Source organism: Rhipicephalus sanguineus, chromosome 1 (assembly GCF_013339695.2).
Source record: "Rhipicephalus sanguineus isolate Rsan-2018 chromosome 1, BIME_Rsan_1.4, whole genome shotgun sequence".
NCBI lineage: Eukaryota > Metazoa > Arthropoda > Arachnida > Ixodida > Ixodidae > Rhipicephalus > Rhipicephalus sanguineus.
This window is the reverse complement of record NC_051176.1, coordinates 122,595,990-122,621,265: the sequence shown is the minus strand read 5'-3', so window position 1 is coordinate 122,621,265 and position 25,276 is coordinate 122,595,990. Positions and strand designations below refer to the sequence as shown.

The 25,276-nt window shown below is 46.1% G+C and overlaps 1 protein-coding gene across 1 annotated transcript in view; it reads right to left on the bottom strand.

Moving 5' to 3' along the window:
* Positions 1-20,188, bottom strand: part of LOC119397120 (uncharacterized) — a 96,061-nt gene extending 75,873 nt beyond the window's left edge. Inside the window, exon 1 of the mRNA XM_037664564.2 lies at positions 19,984-20,188. Coding sequence (XP_037520492.1) covers positions 19,984-20,040 — 57 coding nt within the window. The 5' untranslated portion in view covers positions 20,041-20,188. The remainder of the gene's footprint in view (positions 1-19,983) is intronic.
* Between the last annotated feature and the right edge of the window lie 5,088 nt (positions 20,189-25,276).

Genomic DNA, 25,276 nt, shown 5'->3' with positions numbered 1-25,276 from the left:
GCGAAATGATAAAGCGCCCGTTTCCAATGTGGGAAGTACCGGGTTCGATTACGAGTGCCGACCGGGAACCCACCGGTTGATGCGTAATCGTCGCGCGAGCGTGAAGTGAGCGAGATCCGGGCTTGATAGGCATTCTCGCCTCGTGCCCGCGTGACAATTAGGCTCAAGCAGCCAATGTTTATCCTCACTTCCGACGAACGGCGTAAGCGCAGCTTGTTCGGTATCGTATTGTAAACGCGAAGTGGCGCCCCAAAAGCAGTTCTGATTCACTTCGGGGTGATGAAGTGCACTGCACAGCGGCACTGGCAGGTTGACATTGAAGTACAGGCTCCTATGAGCAACGGCGTATGTGGTTGCAATGGGATGTTTAACGTTGGGTATGGTTTCGAAAGGAGCACGCCTCTTGGAGCTGCTACCCAGACAAGCATCAAAAGACACGAGCAGCTTTGAGGGTCGCTTGACTGATTGATGCCAGCACAGTGTTGTCAGATGTTTGTCAGCCGCTGTACATTGACGGTAATGAGAGCTCCGTCTTCCGGCGTAATGACAGCTCGACTTTCTTTCTCAGTAGCGGTTTCGCGAAACTTATGCGTGAGAAAGTTTTCCGATTCTGCGCAGCAGCGCTGAAGGCGACAACACTGGAAGGAACTATTGTTCTACGCTTGCCTCAAAACATCCAACTCGTTTTTCTTATGTGTCTCGAGCTTAGCATGCTGTACAGTATGAAGCCGGCAACGAGCCAAAACGTGAAACTGAAAGGTACCATTTCGGATGCAGCTGTCTGTGATTGGACACCACTGCATGGTTCAATGTTTCGTTGACGAGACACTTCGATCTCCACGGTGCCTCTCTTTCTCGGAAGATTGCCTGCATATACACCGAGAACGTTATCCGAAATCGCTGCTGACGTTTTCACCCAACAATGGGCAGGCGTGCACTGACTGCGCGCCTAACCCCGCTTCCCACCTCTGGCATAAGCTGGCGCGGCCGCGAGTGCATACTGGTGTTCCAGGTATTTTGACGAACACGAGTGCGTTGAAATCTGCACTTAGTGAAGAAAGCCTATAGGAGACTTGAAGCGATGTTTTGCGCAGAGGAAAATAGGAATAGGGGAAAACATGTATCTTGGATCTTCCACCTACTCAAACTAAAGAAGCATCTCTCTCACGCGCAAGACAATTTCCGTGAATATATACTGTAAACTCGCATATGTGTCTACGGTTTGGTACAAAATGTTGTTAATTGATGTAGCTTTATAAGTCTGGAGGATCTCGTTAAACTGTACTGTTCGCATGTAACAGAGGTGTTCTGAAATACGCATTCAATGGACACCGTTGATCTCTTCTTGGAATGTATATGCGGCTCCTTCAGGAGTACGGGCAAGAATATTGCGTTCTTGTTGCACAAAATAACAGGCTGTTGTTACTACGTCGAGGATCGTAATATTTTTGCTTCGGCTTAAACGAGCTTTTGATGCGTTTTGTAACATTACTGTACTAGAACTACAGAAAGCTGAGCCAGTTGGTAACGACTCCTGATATTGCAAACGGTAGGCGTGCAAAACATGCACATAAGTAAAACGCGAGCTATGAACTACAAAGTCACAGTCGTTGCAAAGAAGACAAGAAAATAGCTGAGCATACCGAAACGAAGGCGTGCAACCCGAACCCGTGTTCAGGAACACTCTTGGACTCTTGTCATACACGGAGGTTCCGACAGGATGAATTAATTCTTGCGCAAGGAAATCGGAAATTGGCTTATGCATGTTCCGCCTTTATTACTGAAGCCAAGGTTCCGCCAAAAAATCACTACTTCTTGATGCCAGTATTTTAACAGAACATAAGTTTTCCTAAGCTTTAGAAATACTGTCGAAGCCGCATACATCGAACTCGGAGAGACACTGGAATTATTTCTATATACTGTATAATTCGTTACAGAACTTAAAAATATATATATTACCGTATTTTCGGTGCGCATATAGGCTTCACGGCATTGCTTCACAATTATACAAGAAAGCCGGCTTCGCGGCAATGTGCTAGGATGTTTTTTTGTAGTTTTCCTTTTCTCGTGATTTGATGTTGCGGTTGCGAGTTATATGGAGGAGATTCATGGGAGTGTCGGCAAGCGGTAGTTTCTACTCGCTCGGTACGGTGCCCTCCTAATCACAACGCTGGTTCTCCCAAATACATGCGGCAAAGATCCGTTCCACGAGCAAAAGCGAACAACTTGCGAGGGAGAGCCAACTTCTTGGGGCATTTCACGCTGCCCGATGATCGATATTTGAAGTGTACCAGCCATTTTTCTTCGATGTAGCCATATATTTTCTCAGGCATTGAGGTTAGAGATTCGGCGTGTTCGAAAATGGTTCGATATAAAGGATAATTCAAGTTATCCGCGTTCAAAATTGTCCGGTGTGACTTTACACAATCGTGACAGTGCGTGGAAAGGTTTCGCCACTGGGCAACGACAATATATATATATATATATATATATATATATATATATATATATATATATATATATATATATATATATATATATATATATATATATATATATATATATATATATATATATATATATATGTGTGTGTGTGTGTGTGTGTGTGTGTGTGTGTGTGTGTGTGTGTGTGTGTGTGTGTGGCTTTGTACAAAGTTATCAATGTCTAGAAAGAACGCCAATAGAGAGTTTGAGAAATCGGGACCCAAGACACTGGGTTTCCAAGCTGCATTGGGCAGGCTGCCCTTGCGCTCAGAGAAGCAGCAGAGTTTGAGAGTTGGGTCAAACGCAAGCTGCGTTGGGTCAAACGCACGGGGCACCACACGTGGCGAAATTAAGATTATCCGAAACGCGGGCCATACTGCTTCGTGGCCTGCGCTGCGTCTGCGTCGTCTCGCTGGCGACCCAAGACGCCTTGGGTACTCACGCTAGTTTTCGATTTTTGGGTTTTGGGAAAACGCTAACGCAAGAGCCCAAGAGTGGCTTGTGTTCTGCGCATGCGCCCTGGCAACTCGAAAACTTCCTGGGTCCCCAAGCTCCTTGGGGCTCCAATTCTCAAACTCTCTAATATGGCCTCTTTACGCGTTTGAAACAAAAAGGAAAAGTTAAGTAGCTTGAGCGCCCGCCTTTGCGAGGTACAAAAATGTATAGTGGTTCATCATATAGTGGTTGAACGACGTATATAAAACGATCAGAAATGGCCTTTGTTTTTGTGCGGACTGCGTACAATAACTGATACAATGACTTTTAAAAGCTTATCAGAATAAACTGATCGAGTCAGTAATGATCAAAATTACAATCGCCATCTGTGCATTTATGTGACGAACCTACAATACGGAACCCGTTCTGTCACGCGGCTGCCTCACGGGCTCGCAGGCCGCAAGTAGGGTTATCGGGGAGCACCAGCGGAGATACGCAATCGCGATCCCTCTGTTAAATAGTTCGCGCAGTACCACAACGGGTTCTCACATTAGCTGGTGTTCCAGTGTGCTCTTTCCTGAGGGTACTGAATGTGCGCGACGATGTGGGAGGAGTCGATTGAACTTTATTGCTGTATGCGTAAAGACCACTCGATCTGCCGTACGACAGTGATCAAAATAAAGCGCGCAAAATAAATGACTATTTGAATCTGCGTACAGCTTGGCGCTTGTTTTGCCTGCGCATTTTCCTGGCATATACAGTTTCACAGTTCAATTCAGTGCTTATAATCTTCTCATGACTGATGCGGTACTGCGCAGTATAACGGTGAAAATCCTAATAAATGAGGCGCATATGGTAATGAGATATTGATGAGGTAATAAAGAATGCCGAGCAATTAGAGGCGGTCGCCGAGTTCGGACGATACAGAAGTGCTCTGGTGGACTGCCGCGCGGATGGCAGTCCCTACACACAAATCTAAACTACTTTTCTTTTTTATTTTATGAACGTTCTCTCGTCCAATATCGAACGTAATTTTAGTGAGGACGGCCATATACAAACAAAACAAAATAATGGGGTCTTGCGCGTCAAAGGGACGCACAGAGCATAAGAGACGCCACGGCTGCAGATTCAGTTCTGCCGCCCGGTGCTGTCTAACGGGAATCTAAACGTAAGTTTACCGCTCTTATGCAAGTTACGCCCGCGTATGAATGCGGCCGTTGTGGCCGGTTAACGAACCCGCAACCTTGTATACTGAGCACCGCAACGCGACAGCTGCCGCGGCAGGTAGTAAGAATGCGCCGAACACGGGGAAGAGTTCGTACGGTGAAGTAGCAATCTACTCGGCCGTGTATTATTCGAAAGGAGAAAGAGAAACTAATCATATCTCTAATTCCTTTTAAAGTGGCGTGTTGTGCATTTGGAAGGAGGTGATAAGAATAATTTATCGAGTTCCCGTCCAATATATCTACTCTAACAGCATTTGTTCAAGGCCTGCGAAGTTCATTATACCCACAGTGCGACCTTAACGGCGCGCACGTCACGCGCGATGAATAGGCCTGCGACGGGAAATTGCGTTTGGACGAGACGAGTCGCGCTCAGAAGGAAGAGTAGCTGACAAAGGCGTCCCCGCCGGCAAATGATGCGTGACCGAAACGTGCTTTCAGAGGCGCCCCGTTGCAGCCTTCTTAGCTTTGCTCAACTTTTCTTTTTTTTTTTTTTGCTTTTGCTTCTTGGGAACATACGCTGTGTTACGCTAACTTATACTCTACAATAGGCCGTTTTCTCAGCCCGAATGGTTGTTTTATCTCATTGCACGCACGTGCTCTGTCAGAATTGAGGAACGGAAATTTTTCACGCGGCCTGCGTGAAGCGTAGTATAAAACCTTTGTCGTTATCGTCGTCGTGGTAATCGCAATCATCATCATTTTTGTTGCATTCCTTATCGTTCTCCATTTTTGTTTAGTATATTCAGTAAAGTTCTTTACATTTTTGACACAGCGCGTCTGTCACCAGCGCATTCAGCAGAAAGATCCCGTGTACAAAGTTATATCAGGTTATAAATGAAAGAAAGGTCTAATAATATTTATAAAATATATTCCATTCTTATGCTCGAACTGCCTGAATATTCTTACATAGAATGAAAGAGAGAGAGAGAGAGAGATAAGATGCGAAAGGCCGGGGGGTAACCAAAGAGAAATAACCCGTTTGCTACTTTGTACTGGGGAGGGTTTAATAAGGTTAAAAAAAGCACATGGGAGAAAGAAAAAGAGATCTCACCCTAGCAATCTGCACTATGTTTCCTCATAATCTGCTGTGCACGTTGCTAATGACAGTGTCACTGTTATTTTGGCCTGGCAAGCAGTCGCGCCTGTAGAAAGGGCGAACTGGTGTTTTTTGACGGCACATCATATCGGGCTGTCCTCGAAGCCAAACCAAGAAAACATCTTTCGTGCGTCTGTGTCACCTGAGTATGCTCTTAAACCACAACTACCTCCGGCAATCTTTTTTTTTCCTTTTCGTCGCTATTTCCTTCTTGCACTCACTAAGAATACATGAACGTTAGTAAGCTTGTACGGGACCGTTAGCTATGTGCCATTCTCCGCTCTTTATGAACCGTTCGCCAAAGCAAATCTACGTATAGTATATGAGGGCTGCTACACTATCACCTATTTGGAGAGAAAACCTTCGCCTCACTGTCGATGACGGCACTTTAAGCAAAAAATCGACGAAGCTTGCACCAAGCCGCGCAAGGCTTGAAACAGCGAAACTGGACGATTCGGAATAGTAACCTGGTTGCTTCTAGGTTGTTTCTAGGCCTTAGCTAGGTGATACAGGTTGTTTCTAGGTTGCTTCTAGGTTGTTGCTAATCTTTAGCTAGGTGATGCTAGGTTGTTTCTACGTTGTTTCTCGGTGCAGATAGGTGCGTCTTAAAGCACAGACAGACACGACACGGATGTCCAAACTGCAGAGACAGAACCTCGCACTGAAACCAAGCGTTCGCACCTCTCATTGGTCTATACGGGCACGTCGTCGTTGGCGTAGGGTTTCCATCGCTTCGGGGTCTTCTCGCAGCCACCGTTGCCTCCCCCGTTCCCTATATATAGTATTCTCTCGTTGTACGTAGTCGGGGTTTCCGCGGCTCGCCTCCGTCACTTCGCAGCCATTTGTTGCGCTAACTGTTCATTTTCTTCATTTTTCATTTTTAGTGGACCAGTGGTGAGTAGTGGGATTTACCCAATTTCTGTGGCACATACCCGTTTATGATGATGATAGTTTTTTGGTTCGCCGGACAAGGAACGATTTGCTAAACAGCTTCGCCGTTAAAACTCTCAGGCTCCCTCATGCATTCGCCCAAGGTGTCTCGAAGGGGACAACCATGTTCCTCTTCTACTTCTTCTCAGTCGATGTATTGATCCTCCCCCGCCCCCCTCCGAAAGATTTCTGCACCTAACGTTGTTTCGCACTGCTTCCAGGATCGGAGGCATTGCAAGCTTTCTCCACCTCACCTGGTTTTGCACTGCCTCCGTGATCCGCCCACCTTTGGCCAAGCGACGATGTCATATGATGACGTCATCATGTGAAGTCGAGTTATGTGACGTCATGATGTCGTCATAGTGACGCCGTAATGACCTCACGAATGTTTGCTTTCTCTGACATCATAATGACGTCATATGGTGACGCCATCACGTGATGATGATTTTTAGCATGACTCGTGTTGACGTCGCCGACGCCGCCGACGGAATAATAAATTTTCGCGTTTGATGAGTCATCTAAGGCTTTCACCTTAATTTTGAAAACTAAATACCACGCATCAGAAGCATAAACTAAGCATAAATTTTATATGACGAAACATAACTAGAAAATATGGGAAGGGAAAAAGGAGGAGCGCATGACTGTAAGTATGAATAATAGAGTGCGTTGAAAAAAAAAAGGCATCTCCTACAGCCGGAACTGATGATGCGCGCATATTGCGACAACCGCATGCAGGCTCTGAAAGCGCCCATTGCTCGGGCAACGAGAGAATACCTTGCAATGCGGCATAATGCGGTCTTCGTCCATTACAGTGTTGCCCGCCGCGTCCTCCAAAATACACGCACAACCGTCGGCCGCGCAGACGTCATAATCTATATGGCGCTTTAGCGCGAATGTGCTGATTCGAACGTTACACGATGTAGCTTCAGTGGTCGGCGTGTCCAGCTTAAAATCTCAAATCGCCTCGCGGTTACGATCTGTAAACGCCTAAGTTTTCGTTTTATGTGGCGATGGTGGCGATGGTCCGTGGAGGATGGAATAAAAGTGTATACGTTGCAATATAAAGGACTAGAGTGGCGCGAACATGTCGGGAGAAAACGCGCACATAATAATAATTGTTGGGGTTTTACGTCCCAAAACCAAACACGATATCATTATGAGGAACGCCGTTGTGGAGAGCTCCGGAAATTTTGACTATCTGGTGTTCTTTAACGTGCTCCTAAACCTAAGTACACGGGCCTCAAGCATTTCGCCTCCATCGAAATACCCTGGCCGGCATTCGATCCCGCGACCGTCGGGTCAGCAGTCGAGCGCCATAACCATCAGACCACCGTGGCGGGTCGAAAACGCACGCAGCTAGAGCGGTTGACAAGGCACTCGAACAAGCGTGTGCCCCGTTAAGACTTACCGCGAACCAAGCACAATGCTGGACCAAGTCTGCCGAGCAGTATCGCGTGTTAGCTGGACATTTCTAGGGAGAAAAGGCGAAGAGCGCTGCCTCACGGAGTGCTGGCCTGGTACGTGGCGTAATGCTTCCTCCTCTTTTATTTCCCTTCCTTTAAGAGGCAACCTCACGACAACTTAACTACGACGGTCGTCGTCATCGGCGTGATGTTAAAGGGCCAGGCGGACGAAGCAAATCCTATTTCTGACTTTTAACTGCTGTCGCAATAAAGTATTCGCATCTTTTGTCTGTCGGCATCTTTTGTCTGTCGGCCAGGAGTTTACCTCGGTGGTACGGGCGGAGGCACTTTATTTTATGTTCTTTTCCTAAAGGGCCTCATCATAACTTTTGTCGGCCAGGAGTTGCCCGCCGCTATATCGAGCTCGTGTCCAAGTCAGTCTACCCTAAACAATAGTGTGTCCCATTGCTTTGTCTTGGTTTTACTTCTCTTTTTTTTTCTTGCACGTCGAATACGTTGTGCTGCTAGAAGCACTTTTCATGGTCCAATAACAAATGAGTATAGCCCAAGAAACGTGTGCGAAGCAAAGGTTCAGTATGGTCGAAGCTTGTGGAGACCGGTGCCACGAGTGCCGGAAACACCGCTGTTGCAGCGACATCACGAACAACGAATAAAGAAACGAAATACTAAAAAATGATAGCTGCTGCCAGCCGGCCTGGACTCACAGGGACAAACTGCGCGGCGGACGTACGACCTTGATCAGATGCGCTAAAATAGCGAGAATATGAAGAATATCGCGCAGACATTGCGAGGAAAACAAAAAATCTGAGTTAACTGGAAGATTTGCAGGAAGTCACCAAATTGTAAATAAAATGAGACACGCGGGGACGTTTTAAATTATCACTGCTAAAAGAAGCTATAGCCCGACCAGGAATACACTATAAATTAGAGAGGTACACTGTCGAATATACTGGGAAAGTTACTGAAACGCGAGTGAACAAACAACAGTTACATGGCATTATCAGAGTTGTACAAATTAGGAGACACTACATGGTGACATGAAGACTAAAAGTCTGATTTAAGTGTTTAGGAACGTTGCATAACCCTATTCGGAGAGATATTTAAGTGTACTGGTCAAGACGCAAAGGGAGAAGAAACAACCATCTCGGGGTGCTCGGTAAAATAGCCTACGGAGAGGTGTGAAATCAGTTAGGAAACAGCTTCGTGCACTGCTTGTAAAAGTTCTCACACGCGTAAAACTGCATATTTGCACAAAAACAAAGACACCGAGCTGAAGCTTTCCATGTGAAGCGCGTTTCGGAAGCGCTCTCCTAATCTCGAAGGTCGAGTCTTGCCGCATTTTACCAAATTGCAATGACCGTTCGCTTACGAAAATAAGTTAACAGGCAAGCATGAAAATATCTTATTCACTGAAATCGATGGTCGGTCGATAATTCGTATGGTCGGGAAAATACAAGTTTCGGACTGGCGTTAAAGCGAGGGTGCCGGCGCTCTTCATCACGAAAACTTTGTGACAGCGAGTATTGTCGGTCATTGAATGAGATAATAGAAAAAAAGAACGCCAGGCCTGCGCGGAGCGCGCAGCACAGTAACAGCGAAAGCTGGAAGAGCGGCCTTTAAAGCCCGTTTCAAACTCTCGTGGGGAAACTAATACACATGCCAGAATAAAGAATTATTATTATTATAACTACAGTGCGTCACAAATCATAGTTTTGTGAAGTAGGGAAGCGCACTGTTATTATTCGTCTTTCTGCGGATAAGCGAGGTACCCGCTACACATCTGTAAGACATTATGTGCACTTTGTTGATGCTGCATGAGGCTGATAACGATGAAGAATAATGGTTGAGCTCTTTGTAGTGGATGGGAAGCTTTTAACCACGCACTCGTTGCGCTATTAGCATTGTGTGACGCCTGGTTGTTATTTTACTCTTCTGCCACGCTATATTACACATGTTAACGCGATCCCTTGCCCGACATGAAGCCTGAATAGGGTTTTTTTGCAAAGGAGTTTCATGCACCAGCGTTGCTCTGCAGTAAAAAAAAAAAAATCAGCGTGGCTCTGTGGTAGAATACTCGACTGCCACGCAGACGGCCCGGGTTGAAATACTATCCGACAATGGATATTTTTTATTTATTTCAGTTTTTCTTCTTTTGCGCGGTTGTGGTTATGGATACCGGCGGCGGCGGACAACTACTCCACTGCCATTGTAATCCGATAACAGCTTTCGCTGTAAAAAAAGAAAGAAAGAAAACACGAGAAACGCCGACCAAAAATGAAATGGTTCAGGAACTTCAAGACGTTTCGGTTTCTGTACGGAAGCCGAAACGTCTTGAAGATGACCGGTGGTAGGGAGCCCACATGACGAGCCTCCCTACTACTAGCCATCTCGGCTCGCCAAGCCTTTGCATTCACCGCTGATTACCTCTAAGGTGCAGGGCAAATGACTATCCACTGAGATGGCTAATGGCGTCATTCGCTCAGCCTACCCCCGTTCCTCCTACGGTGCTGGAAGCCGCGTATATATAGGCTGCATGCATAACATCGCGCCCTTCTGTTGGCCACTCTTTCCTCTCTGTGCCACTTTTAGCGCTCTACTATTCATAACATATCAGTTCCAACGTGTGGCGTGCGGGCCGCGTGTAAGGGTCACACGTACGCTCGGTCCCGCAGACAGCCACGGCAGGGATGAGGGAAGGGACGCGCACTCCGTACTGTACATACTTCTAAGTCGAGCCGTCAAGTGGCGCGGGCTCGATCACTCGGCCTTCGGCAATAGATGCGAGGGGGGAGACAGCGCGCAGCACCAAGTGAATATCCATCTTGGCTTTGTGTTCGCATTGTTTACCTCGCGCCCGCAACACGTATAGGCCAGGCAGGCCGCTGATTCTACCCGCAATCGACCTCGTTCGGAACAACAACACGACGGCGATAATGTGATGGGCGTGTTCGCTTATTATGGAAATGAAAATTTCTTGTGCCGTAGAATGACCTCCAAGCGTTCGGCATTATGTTGGTAGCTGTGGTATATGTCTCAAAAGATAATAAGGCTGCTTTGAGTTGCTGATAATATTATTATCGCAGGCTTTTTTTCTCGTTCTCGCATGTGTACAAACGCTGCCTTTGTTTCCTCATTGTTTCCAAGCAGTCAGCTTTATTGTTCAGCGCAGGATAAGTCTAAACGCCACCTACTAATTTTAAGGGTTAGTTTTCTCTTATACACATTGTTGCGGTGTGTGTGCCGGGTGACCTCTAGATAACGCGCGTTAATCTCGTGTAAATATTGTATGCTACGCCAAAAAAAAAATGAGGCTATTGCAGTATCAGAGAGCTATCCTGTACGTAATTTGAGTTTTCTTTGTCTTTTTCAGTACAACTACTTAAGTATTATTCGTCGGGGATCCAAGTTCTAAATAAAGGAAAAATTTGGCTAGAATGTTTGGACGCATACGTGGAATGTCAATAAAACATGAGATTCACTCGTTTGCACGACGTTACGTTCCAGAATTTTTTTTTTATTTGCGCCCAGTATAGAAAGCACGCGAGAATGAGGTTCTGGCAGTTCGGGCATTTTCGCACGCGAAGAACTGAGTAATTAAAGCACTCCACACGAGGAAAGTAAGCGGGACGCACACAAGCTCTCGCGTCCTTCCCCTTATTTATCCTTCAATGCTCATCCGCATGCAATTTTTCGTATCGAATGCGAAAAATTCCCCCTTCGGCGACCCGTTTTCAATTAGGCCACGCTTGGTAACTGGCCGTAGTTCGTGTGATATATATATATATATATATATATATATATATATATATATATATATATATATATATATATATATATATATATATATTAATTTCGCGCTCTCTAAAGTAAGGCTGGGAAAAAATTAAACGGGGCAGTTATCTTGCCCCAGATGACATAATCCGACGTTGCTGAACAAGCGTTAAAACTTTTCTATTGAAGATTTTTTCGCTAGAGCTACTAAATGAAAAGTTAATTAAGTAGCATTTGTTAATTACTCAGCTTTGTGGATTGGGAGTCAGCATAGGTAAAATATTCCGATGTTTTTGAACAAGTGCAGCAACTTCTGTATTGAAGATTTTCACTAGACATACTAATTGACAAAGTTATCAAATCAGTCTTTATTAATTACCCAGTTTGGTGGTTTGGAAAAATATATATCATGATGTGCTGCATACGGCTCATAACGATGCTAGGCCAATTCGACACGAGTAGAGCATATCTTTGTTTTCTTAATGCTTGGCGCAGGCCAGCCGAAACACTCCCTATGCTAAAAATGCTTCCAGAGGAAGCGCTCTCATGTAAGCGAGGCTTTTCAAATGGTGTTTGAGAATCGCTGTGCCATGAAATTAGGAAAGCCTACTGCAAGATCTATTTTTAATGTGTTCGAAAAAGCAGATGTTTTTTCTTTCTTTTTACTATATCCCGTAACTGTCACCATTAGGGCGGGAAATCTTCGGAAGAGGCTGTCTAGTTCTGGATGATGTTTTGGTATTAACAAATAATTTACATCATATTTGTTAGGGAGTCGCACGAAATTCCCAAAATCGGAACTATAAGTATGTTTTTATCTGTTTATGGAAACCGTTCATTGTTTGGCCATAGCAGCAAGCGCCCCCAACTTTTAGGGGCGAAGCACCTTAAGAGCTCACAATGTCCGTCCGTCCGCTGTAGTCTACAGTCGAAGCGCAGGTGCAAAACAGTTGTGTATAAACCGTCTATAGAGCGAGCACAGCGCGCACATGGTCCCAAAATAGACCGTTCTTGGGCACGGCGCCGCGCGACCTCTCTTTGCCAGCTTCAGGCTAGATCCGATCGAAGAACTATCACTGACCACAAAGCAGTAATAATGAAGGCAAAACGGAATCCACAACTGAACACGACATACGAGTTATGACCAATAAAACACATTGTATATAACTGTCCACACGCGTTGTCACTCATTTACATGCGCAAGTGGGCAATGTCACGGGAGATTGACAGCTACCAAACGATCACCAGTGCTTCGCCCACCCATCATCATTCACTTCGCGGATATGCGTGGATTTTATTCCTATAGAAATTTTTATTTTAATTTTACTTCACAAAATACAGAAAACGATTATTATTGGGCGAATTACTGATGATGCGTCATACCTGGTGAATTGCAAACAAAAAAAAAAATCCACCCAGCATGCTTCTCCAGACACTTGACGGTTCTTTACCTTTACCTTCTCCCAAAAATAGTCTGACGTGTTTTTTTTTTGCTTGCTTTTTCATGCACATACGCCCAATAAACCGGAGCGTTTTCAAGATGATATGCAGTAATACAATACAGGAACATAGAAAGGGGATAGATCGAAAAACACATGCAAATAAAAGCGCACTTTTCGCATTCGAACAGCAATGGCAGGTGTTCGTACCAAAGCCCTGGTGACCTAATATGGCTACAGAAAAAAGCAGTGTAAAACACCTGTTTACAATTTGAGAGACATTCTTTCAAGATTTTCAAGTTTGATAAAAAGAATGGTGCTCCGCGCAACACAGGTCGTAGGAAAGATCCACACGAAGGGCGCAATAATATGTGCGCAAAAAAAAAAAAGAAAGGATTGCCACCCGGAAGCGTATTTCGTGCGGTGAACGTCCAAGGCACGTTAATTCAATTGGCCGCCCTTATTTGGATGGATTGTGTTAAGCGTAAAAAATGAATAATTATGCCGAGATGATCGAACATAGGACAGTCTGTCAGGCTGGTTGCTCTGCCATCGTTAAAATAAACTTAGCGCAAAAAATTAACGCACACAGAAGAAGAAAGCACGAACGCACGGTTGCTCGTCCTCGTGTTTCGTCTTGTGTTTCTTCATTTCTCACGCAAAATTTGGCTTAACAACACTGTCACCCTGTGCTGGCGCAGAGGTTCATTGAGAGGGGCGTTGATACGAGAAGCTTGGATAGGAAGCAAATCTTAAATGGGGCGCATGTTAGTCAACCGAATCAAGGGGGCTTCAGAGACGCAAGCTAATTTGTTATAGCAATTGGTAGTGTTTCCTTGAGTAAAAAAAAAAACGAAGGAAAAGAAAATAATCGCTACCGGAATTGGTGTATCTGCCTAGCTTCGGCTGCCGACATCTGCACGACGGCCAGCAAATGAGGTTGCGAAGGGAAGGAAGGAAATGACAGGAAGCAACACTGTGTTAAGTGTACCATCGAGTTGCTGACAACCCCTGGTGTCGCCATGAGCATATGAACTCCAGTGAGATCTATTTATCACAAGTTCTTTGACCGAGTTAGAGTGTACTAGAAAAGGGGAGTGCTCGGAACGGCCGCAGCACCAATGTACAGAAAGTGAAGCCCAAACAGGGTCAATCCACCTGCAGCGCTGCGATCGGTAGGTCTACAATGTGTCGTCGTTTAAGAGTTGCGCACGGCTCCGGCAAAGTGGTGCAGGGGTAGAATGCCCGCTTCCCACTCAAAAGGCCCGGGTTCGAATCGCAGCTGTAGATGGTCGGTTTTTATTCTTAGTGTAACCTTTTATAGCTGCGTTGGTTTTTTACTTTCCTTCTTAAAACTACCTTCTGTTGCTACGTATTGCTATAAAAAGTAACATAAGATGTGAAATCTTGTTTCGAGTCTCGTCTTCGCGAAAATCTCGCAGGCCATACTTTACATTTTTGTTCAATCCCGGGTGGTGGCGCTGCAAACACCTGCGCTCGCTCTCAAATTTCTTCTATTTAACTTCACATATTGCGTTACTTTTTGAACCAACACGTAGCAACTTTAGCTAGTTTTAAGAAACAAAGGAAAACCAATACAGCTACAAAAGGTGACACTAAGAATAAAAACCCACCATTTGCAGCTTGGATTCGAACCCGGGCCTTTTGAGTGGGAAGCGGGCATTCTACCCCAGCACCATTTTGGCGGAGCCGCGCGCATTGCTTAAACGACGACGCATTGCAGACTACCGATCGCAGCGCTGCAAGCGGATTGACCCTGTTTAGGCTTCACTTTTCGAAGCTCGTTCCGGGCACTCTCCTGTTCTAGTACACTCTAACCGAGTCGTTTTCCTGTGGCGTCAAGGACACCATCTTGTGCATGGCCAGCATCGTTTTCCCTTCCCTTCCTCTTTTGACTAGCTTAAAATTTCGATTCATTGAACCGGCAGCAAATATTTAAAAATAAGAAAACGCAGCTCTACTGTCATTTTAGCGTACTACCACAGACCTGTTGCCATGTTTTAAGATATATTGATACGGCACAATTTACTCTTCCGTAGCCTTCCCGAAGCAAAAGTACCCTGGAATGAAACTGAGACCAACGAATGAAGCGAGACAAAAAAAAAAAAAGTTCTCTCTACACTCTATGTAAAAAGAGTCATTTGACCCTTTTTCGAGAGTTATGGCTTGCCACTTACATGACTCTCTTTAATGAGACACGTGAACTCTCTTTGAAGATCACTATACTCTCTTCTGAGAGTCGTGTGACCCACAAGAGAGTTAACGTGTCTCTTTAAAGAGAGTCATATACGTGGCAAGTCAGGATTCACCGAAAGGAGTCACACATACTCTTTTTTTTTCTTACGAGTGTAGAGTCATTCGGCACCGACTCAGTTGAGCGTTCGTACCCACACCACGCTTGGGACGTGTCATCTCGTCGTAGCTCGCGGACCGCGGCGTGAGAACTGTTCCGCCGCTAGCGCGTCGTCTTGTTCCCCTGCCCACGCTGGTTTTGTATAGGATGCCCGTGTTTCCCGTAATTTTCTAAAAGGAGAAAAGTGGGCGTTGCAATTGCCGGCATATCTTGCGAGGGTAGATACGCCCGCAACCCACACAACACCCTCCTCCTCATCCTAACCAAGTATGCAAACTTCAGATAGTAACAAAACGGTTATTTTCCTATTAAACCGGTTAAAGTACATAAACAAAAACATTTCTAGTTAACGAGCACTTCACCATTTTTCCCACAGATCTATTTCTTTCTCTAAAAAAACGACCAATTTCGCTGTATTGTCTGGTTTCCTCTAGTTCTTATTATATACTACAACAAGTTCTTCACAAATGACGACTGCTTCATCTACAGCACGGATGTCGACAGTGTTGAAGATTCATGTGGGATTAGAGCAATGCGACGCTTTGTAATGTGTGGGCCTTTAAACAACCCTTTCGTTGCGCACTTAGCATGGTGTGACGCCTGGTGCAATTTTGCTCTTCTGCCACGGAATATTACACCTGTTAACGATGCTCCTGGCACTACATGACGCTTGTAATTTTTTTTTTAGAGCGCAGTTCTTAGGCGCCCGTTCCTGCGTTAAGCGGCGTCGCCGCTGGCGTCGGCGTAATCGATAGAGCGAACGAGGACGAAAGAGAGCGAACGCGTAGCACTCGAGCGCTGGCAGTTTCTGTGGCAATATGCAACGAATGTTACATTGCTACGACTGCGGAAAGCCAAAACTTCAAACACAGTTGGCGTTGCCCCAACATGAAGATGCACTCAGTATTCCGCATAAGGCAGTATCGTAATCGACGGTGAATTTCTTTACCCAAAGCAGTGTCGATCAGTAGCGCGGCTCTGTGGTGAAACATCTGTCTGCCACGCAGAAGGCAGGCGTGGGTTCGAATCGTACTCGAGCCGAATATTTTTGCTCGTTATTTATTTGAATGTCTCGATTTTTTGCTCACGAATAACGCCGATTTTTCGCTCTGAACCAACGACGCCGATGCTGAAACCGCAATTTCTGCGAAACGGGCTTTTCAACGTTAATATTACAGTTGCAAGGAATAAATATAAATAAATGCAGCGTAATGCACTAATCTCAAACTGTCTCATAGCTATTACCAATAACAAAATTTTCTGTAAAACATCATCTAGTATTTTGTAATGAGATTTTTATAGGCAAAAACGAACGAACGAACGAACGAACGAACGAACGAACGAACGAACGAACGAACGAACGAACGAACGAACGAACGAACGAACAAACGAACAAACAAACAAACAAACAAACAAACAAACAAACAAACAAACAAACAAACAAACAAACAAACAAACAAACAAACAAACAAACAAACAAACAAACTAACTAACTAACTAACTAACTAACTAACTAACTAACTAACTAACTAACTAACTAACTAACTAACTAACTAACTAACTAACTAACTAACTAACTAACTAACTAACTAACTAACTAACTAACTAACTAACTAACTAACTAACTAACTAACCATCTAACTAACTAACTACAATGATCGTTTATTGATGAGGGTCTATAAAAAAGACTGGCGAGACAAGGCTGTAGCGCAAAGGTGTATGTGCTAGTCTAAGAAATTCCCGAGTACCTTAGGTAAGATGACTGGTCGTATTGGCCCAGATTCATAACTCATTTAGGCAGCTCGAGATAACGAGGACCTGTATATATTGCCCACCTACTTGTACGTGTAGCGGAGACCTTAACAGCGCCCCCAACACACAAACAAACAAACAAACAAACAAACAAACAAACAAACAAACAAACAAACAAACAAACAAACAAACAAACAAACAAACAAAAAAGGCGATACATGGCCAACAAATGCCATCAGTGAAAAGAAAGGTATTAATAACGAGAAGCGGAGTGCATATATAGACGGGTTTAAGTGAGGCCTGGGTGTCGAATACTCCGCGACCTCCCAGGCGAATAAGCGCAGTAAGCACAAACGCAGTAACATGAACGACTGCTATCAATCTTAATGTCCCATGACTACTTCCTCATAACGAAAACTAAGCAGTTGCAGCGGGACCAACGGTTTTCCGGTAGGCTGGGGGATGAGTCAATGTGCCATTTGAGCTAACCTTCGTGCTGCGGCCAGGACGCGGATTAATAGTTCGCTTTCCATGCACCTTTCTCCGCACAGGGCACCTAGCCACTCGCGCACATACAACCACCGGAAAAGCATGAGCGTCAACTCCGTGTACTTTAGGCGGACAGCTTTCCCGCATCACACTGTGTGTCACATCTTGTCCCCCTGCAGGCTGTATTCCAGACTAGACCGCTTCTTCGGCTTCCCCGGGACTCCCTTTCATACGGTAGGAGGCTGCGATAAAAAGCAACGTTCGCCTAATCCATTCTATTTTCCCCACGAGCTTTGGGAGCGAGCACTCATCAGCTCCAACCTCGACGATCAGCGCTTGCTGGTATTAACGGTGTAGAAACAGGAAGAGCTTAATGCGCCTTGGACGGCAGACTCCTCCCCATTGCTTTATCGCAATAAAGATTATTATTGTCTCTCTATCCGCACTGGATTTCCCATATATACGGTAATGGCTTTCCATATATCTCGCAATAGTTCCAAATTAAAATAAACGAAAACGTGACTTTATTTCTTCCTCGTTCAGTTCCTCTACTGACGTGTCAAATCGTCTCACGGCCTCATCGCCACACACACGGCTAGTGGAGCACGCGCGCGATAGATAGCAAAACGAGACAAGGCGTCGTCGTGGTCGGGGAGAATAATGATTGCACGCCGAGTTCCCGCGAACGACGCTTTGCCGTGGCTGTGTGCCGATGGGGAACAGTCGTTATAAACGGGCGCTTTCTCGCGTTGCAGATGCAGTCGCTATCTGCGTCGACCTTCGTCCTGCTCGTAGCCTCGCGAGGGCGTCAGGCATGTGCCTGCCAGCATCACTTCCGACTGCGTCGCCTTGTTTGTCTATATGAGGCTGTGCTACTGTGTTTTTTCTCTCGTTCTTTCTATTCTTCTTTCTTTTTTGAAAGAAGAGGTAGCGCCAGCGACGAGGAAACATCATTTGTAAATGTTTGTCTCCCCTTGCCTCGTGACTTTGCAATGGAAGCAGTCGGGCCTAGTGGCGAATGAACAACAGCTCTTGTTATTAACACAGCTGGCATCGAGTAGAACTGGTGTTAGGGTAAGCAGGTGTAAATTTGTCTTGCGGAACACAGAGCACACACAGCACTTTTCCCCTGTCACAGGCCTCTATTTACGCTGCGCTCCTTCTTATATAAAATTTTACTGAAATGATCGCTGTCCATGAGGTTGAAATTAGTGAACATGTGAACACAATAGGTAGGTAGGCAGCTCTAGGTCGAAGTGTTAAGCGAAGCTTTTATAAAAAGTTCAAGTTTGTTCGTTCGAAGCTGTGTACCGCCGCGCATTCAACGCGAATATTTCCCGAAACTGGGTATTTGCCGAAACTGGCATAATTGATACTGAAAGGCATACAATACAGTCTCATTGAGACCAAATACCATTGCGAAAAGGAAATGAAAAACGTCTCGGACTATACGAAATATGTCCGTTATAAAAGTCAAGCTTAATTCGAATATAACACGCTTCACATTCTAAGCAAGCGTTCCACTTTAGATAAGCACATTCAGCAAGTAAATACAAAATAGATTAAAGATGTCGTTGTTCATAGGTTAATAAAGTTACAGCTCGGTATTCATTTGGACACTAACACCGGGAGAAAAACTACCTTATATTAAACAAATTCTCGCCCATATGAAATGCTCCTCGTTAATATCAGCTCCTATGTTCCATATCAGTCGGTTGCCACATTTAGCGTGTGGGGCAACATAAGTGAATCAAATCGCTCTTAATAACCACAATGATTGGGCGAGATCCTTTCACTTCGAAGATAATTCTGAACGTACGGTACATTACAATGGACTGACTCGCTGTTGCGAGCTATAGGAATACGCTATTTAAGTGGGCAGTGTACATGGTTGCCCCAATTTGCGACTCGATGCGTTTCTTCGCAAAGGCCACGAAGCAACCCACCGGGAAAATACCTCGAGCCATCGCCTGCAAGGTCAGATGCTCAGCCGGCTCGAAGGTTAAAAAGAAATGGAACGTGTTCATCTTCAAGTTACGCGAACTCTGCGAAACTCGAGACCGACGTGCACAATTACACACGAGACGTAGTTAATTACGGCAACACCGACGTCAAAATGTTTCAGCCAGACGGGCAAGCTGGGAAGGCGCGGTTATGTCATCGAGTTGACCACGCTAAACGATGATGACAGAAGCGCTGCAACAGCGAAATTGAGGCTGCCCGCCCATGTGTGGGCGAGGAGCCCCTCGCGACGGCCTCGCAATGTCAAGTTCAACTGCCCATTACGTAGCCCCGAAGCGCGCCCGCGCAGGCGAGCGCGGCTAGCGCAAGGCAAGAAGCAAAACACACAATCACTCCCAGCGCTAGAAGCTGCGCTTTTCCTCGTGTGCGGCGGCGTTAAGGGGCGGACAGCGGCGATCGCAGATGAAGCGTGGACGTGCGTGCGTACGTGCTATACTGCTTGCGACGCGGCGCGGACGGCCCCGGGCATGGGAGCGGCACCAGAGGCCTGGGCTCGATGCCTGGCCCACCGCGGGGTCGTGCCGTGAGGTCGCTCACTCACCGCCAGCGCCTGCAGGGCGACGATCCAGTTGAGCCAAGCCCTCCTGGCTATCGGCATACTGGCGACTGACGTTCCAGCGTCCGCTGAGGCGCACAAGAGGCAACAGCAAACCGGTTCCTTTTCTATCGACGCTTGTTGTCCTTCTGCCGCCGCCGTTCACGTCACGGCCGCGCGCACTCCTTTCTCTCCGGCCGGCCGGCCGGCGGCGACGGCTAGCAGGAAGGACGGCACGGCGGGGGCCAATATCGCCGCCGTAATACCACCACCCTCTTACTAGCACCTACTCGTGGAGCAGCACCACTCAGCGGGCGGCCAGCCGCGTGAGGTCACTGCAAGTGGCTTCACCTCATGCTGACCTGGGGGGCGTATAGGTTGGCTTGTGCGATACGACGTCCGCGTTCGGCAAATGGATGAACTCGCCTAGTGAGCGAAAAACAAAAATTTGGCCGAGACGGTCCTTATAGAATAAAGGAAACCATAATCACCGCAAAAAAAAAAAAAAAAAAAACGCCCCACGTCTTACGACCTTAAGTCATGGAGCCGACCTCCACAAAACGACAACGCAGGGAGACTGACACACGGAAGCAGAGGAAGAGACAAACAACGGCGCAGTTTGTCCTTTCTCTCTTGGTATATGCTCGAGGTTTCGAATGGAACATTAAGCAGGCGCGATAGATCACATATCTATACATTCCATGTCCTCGCCACGCCGATCAATACTTGATTTAAGGCATACTAGCTCGTCAGTGTGAGCGCGGCAAATGGTTTGCACGTGAAAGCGCATTTCAACTCTTATACATGGCGGCCGCTCAGATATTGCTCGAATTATGCGACAGAAACGACGGGCATAATGATGGTCCGCCTTTGCTTCTTCCAGAAAGAAGCAATACAATACTTCTAGGGAACGGCGCAGGCTGTATCATGTTGTTTTTAGGTTCCCGTGTCTCGTTAGTGTTTCCTCCGGTAACGACATAATGTCTAATCCTGGAAATGATTGCACTTTAGCAGGCAATTTCCGGATGCGTCTTGAGCTTCATGGCGTCCATTTCGTTTAGCTCTGAGCTCGCCTATAAATCCATCGCAAAAAGCGATGACAGAACATAGTGAACTCGAACAACATCGTTATCACGATGTCACAAGAATTCTTCGAACACTATCGCGTAGGAACCATTCGCGTTGTCTTTACCTTTCAAAATGGAGGCGTTCTAGATGAGGCCCTGCCTACGCTTTCCGATGATACTTGCAACAACGTGCACTTAGTTCTATCGGCAATCCGCTATCTTCATAGATGCAGTGCCGCGGAAACCCATGTGATGAAAAACAAGAACGATGAGATGACCCGTTCTCCGTATCAAGCCGTCTTCCACGTCTCCCTGAAAAAATTTCAAAACACCTTCAACCATCTACGAGAACTCTTCCACGCACATCACGATCTACGTTACACCTATCACGGGGCCATTTCACTGCTGTTCACCCCTGCTTCTTCTCGTGCGTCTCCTAGGTGCACGTTATTTGCATATTATTTCATAGTTGTTACTGTTAGCCAGTCCGTTGAGTACCTCGATTTGTGCCGGATCGATCTTTGCGTTACACTGTTGGCCGTGGAACACCAGCTAAACTCAAGGAAGCTTGCGCATGGAAATGTCCATGGGCCATGAACGAACACCTTGCTGGTGGATTGCTCGAGTGGACGGATGTTCAGAATTATGTGCATGCCTGCTCTTCATTTTCACACTCCCATAAAGAAGGCTTGAATGTTTGAATGTAGCTGGCCAAACGCCACGCTTGCTGTCTCTGGCAGTGACACAAACGTCGGCAACAGACTCGAACGCAGAGAAACAAGGCTGATACCTTCAAGGACGAAGGGAACGCCAAGGTAAAGTTGTCCAAAGGATATGCTCCTTCTCTCCATCCTTGAACGTCCCTTTCTTCAGTGTAGGCCAGTACACCTGAATCTGCTATCTACTCAACTTCAGCAGTACTATCAGCTTTATGTCGGGTCGCGCTTATACTCACGGCTAGTCACACGTACTTCAACGCACTAAATATTTATTGATCAGAGGCATGAGTTACGAAGGGAGGTACCTTGACCTTCGCACCAAAACTCGTTCACGGGAAGTTCTTCACAAAAATACCTCGCCTGAGTCACCTCTTTCAATACAAACGTCCTTACTAGATTGGAACCACTGGATCCAATGGTGCCAAGTAGAGCACCGATTATGCGAGATAGTGGTGTTCAAGAGCATTGACTGAATGGTCGAAAAAGCTAATTATACGCTAACGGACTCATGAGACGACTCACTCAGGCTCACTCAGACTCAGATCGAGCCGTTAGTCCGAGTCTGAGTAAGTCCGAGTGAGTAATATTTTGGTGAGTTTGAGTCCAAGTGAGTCCGGTTGAGAAAACTTTTAGTAAGTCTGAGTCCGAGTAAATCAATTTGAGGAAAATTTTGGTAAGTCTGAGTCCGAGTGAGTCTGAGTGAGCTCCACATTTTTTGCCGACCTATGCACCAGATATTCGCCTGACCGACCATTCTTTACGTTTCCTTTTTTTTTTTTTTACGTCCGCCATTGTTTCATACCACTCTGAGGAGGAGGAAAAAATGATTTGATAAGGAGGAAGGCCGCAGTCACTGCCTCACATATTTGTGGACGCCTCAACCGCGCTCTCGGGGAAAGAGAACAGGAAATGAGAGAGAGAGAGGGAGGGAGAAACACCCTGATTGAGAGAGCCTTCTCTGGGAGGTTGCGCTCCGGACCTTCACGCAAGGGTGCGACGGCTTTGACCACCTTTCGACTGCGATAATACGTGCTGCACATATCTAGTAAGCACATCGTGCCAGAGCACTAGAAAAAGCGTTTATTGGACACATATTCTTTGGACGTGCCACAGACACAATAAAATTAAATTTGGGGTATTACGCGCGCAAACCGCAGTGTGATAAAATGTCACAGCTTTGCCGCAAGGGCGAAGCAATGAATGCGATAGAAAGAAATTGGAATCTCACCCGAAGAACGAGAAGCAGCTCGATGCTTGCAGCGTGGCCGCTGAAGCACAAAGAAGGATGCCCGAAAAGAACGCACAAGCATGCACAGAGCAAGCGTGAACTAACTACTGTCGCAGTTGTCACGTCTTTCTGCTTGAGCAACGCGCTGCAAGTGTTGACAATGGAGAATCAGATGCTCTTAGATATTTTTTTTTAAACTGCGGCGCGTGGAGTGATCCTTCTGAGTCTCCTCCCACACGGGGGCTTCTAACGCAAGGTGTGTCTGGTGTTCTTTTTTTTTTTTTTTTCATTCCACATCACGAATGGGTACAGAAGGGGGCCACTTTGTCGTGCGCGTCTCAAGGGTAGTTTTCAAATTGAAAGAAAATTAGGAGCGTTGCGCGATAGAAAGCACCCTCAAGCTCCTCCGAGATTTGCTTACTACCAGCGGTAAATGGTGCATATAAATAGCTCGCCGTTACTTCGCCGGCGCGTGCATTGGGAATGGTTGAGTTGTCTAATGCAGCGGGCTGTGAAGCGAGGGGTCGATGGTTCGAATCTCCGGTCGGGTGCTTCGGAATTATTTTCTTCTGCTTTATTTTTCTTTGTGCCTTTGATATATACACATCCGGGACATGATGCGACGGCAAAAATCAGCCGAGAGTGTCCATATAATTGCTATCGCAATAAAAGGCGCCGTACAGTGAAAGCGTACTGATTAAATTTGACCACCTGGTGTTCTTGAATGAGTAGTTAAACTTGAGTTTCCCATTTCGTGCCATTAAAATGCCGCCAACGCAGTCGGGACCAAACGCGTAACTGCCTAGTTCACCAGTAACTCCACTGTCCGCTGAATTATCGCGGTATAGGTTACATTAAACTCGTTTCCAGCGTCTTCGTGCACTAGGTCTCAGGCATGGTAGTGTGGGATATCCATGCTTATTAAGTTTGAGTGCGAGAAGGCTACACGCAGTGCGAGAAACACTTGGAGGATGCTTAAGGTTCGCCTTTAAGAGTGGAACGCGATGGCGCTATCGGGCTCCGTTCGCACCGCTTTCTCATTCGCTTGCCATGGCTGGCTTCTCGGTGGACGCCTCAACCGCGCCGTGAGGGAAGGAACGTCTGTACCATCGAGACATTGGCCGTCGTGGACTCTCCTAGGGCTCCTACTGCATCTGCACTTGCGAAGTATCCACTACGGCCTAATTCACCGTTTTGCGAAGTAGCGAAGTAACCAACTACGCGCCTGTAAGCCAATACGCGCACCAACGTAGCTGCACGCTTTGTTGATGATGTGGCTGATGATGATGATAATGAATGATGGATTATGGCTGAGTCCTTTGTAATGGGTGGACAGCTTGAATTCATTCAGTCGTTATGGAATACACGGGTACGACTCCTGGTGAGATTCCACGCTTCTGCCACGCAATATTACATCTGTTAACACGACTCCTCGCCGGGCATGACGCCTGTATAGGGTCTTTTTCCGAGGCAGTTCCAAGCACTGGCGTCGCTCTGTGCATGGTAGAATACTTGACTGCAACGCAGAATACCTGGGTGTGATTCCGGCTCGCACCCTGAATTTTATTCTTTGCATACGCCGGGATTTGTCGCTCGCGGACAAATCCGCTGGCGCCGATACCCGATATTCTGCGACACGGAATCTTTAACGCTGTTGCGATAAAATTTTGATATATGAATGCTTCGATGCACAGACTTGTCGCTTTATAGGCTATGGATGCTTTAAACATCGGTTATTCTCCCGCTGTCAGCTAAATTTCGGTGCTTATAAGAGCAAAATAAACCATGTACGGGGCAGTATAAAAAGCCGTAGTTAATTAAGGCCATTGTACTTGATCAATGAGCCATTTCGGTAATATGCTCTGCGCATTTGGCCTCGCCGTTTCAAACGACACCAATTTCGCGAAGGAGTATATGAAACCTGCAGATGTACAAACAGTGGTTGGGCACGCACATATCCGATATGTACAGACATATTTTTAAATCTTACTTTCTCCAGCTTAACAAGCATCTGATGCAAGTTATCATCGTCACGTTTATCAGTGTACATTTCGTTGACCCTAAAAGAAGCCTCCAGAAAGTGAATAATTGTGCAGAGACCAACAATGATTGTCAATTCACTCATATGAGGCAAGAAAGTTATTCGATATTTAAATGAATGGCGCGTATAACGCTGCATATTTGTTACATTGGGGGTACTTAGTTGTGTTACTGTGTAATTTTCGCGAGAACAGAATTGCTAACCGGAGCATGTGTAGTAGTAGTATAGGCAGAGAGCATGCGCG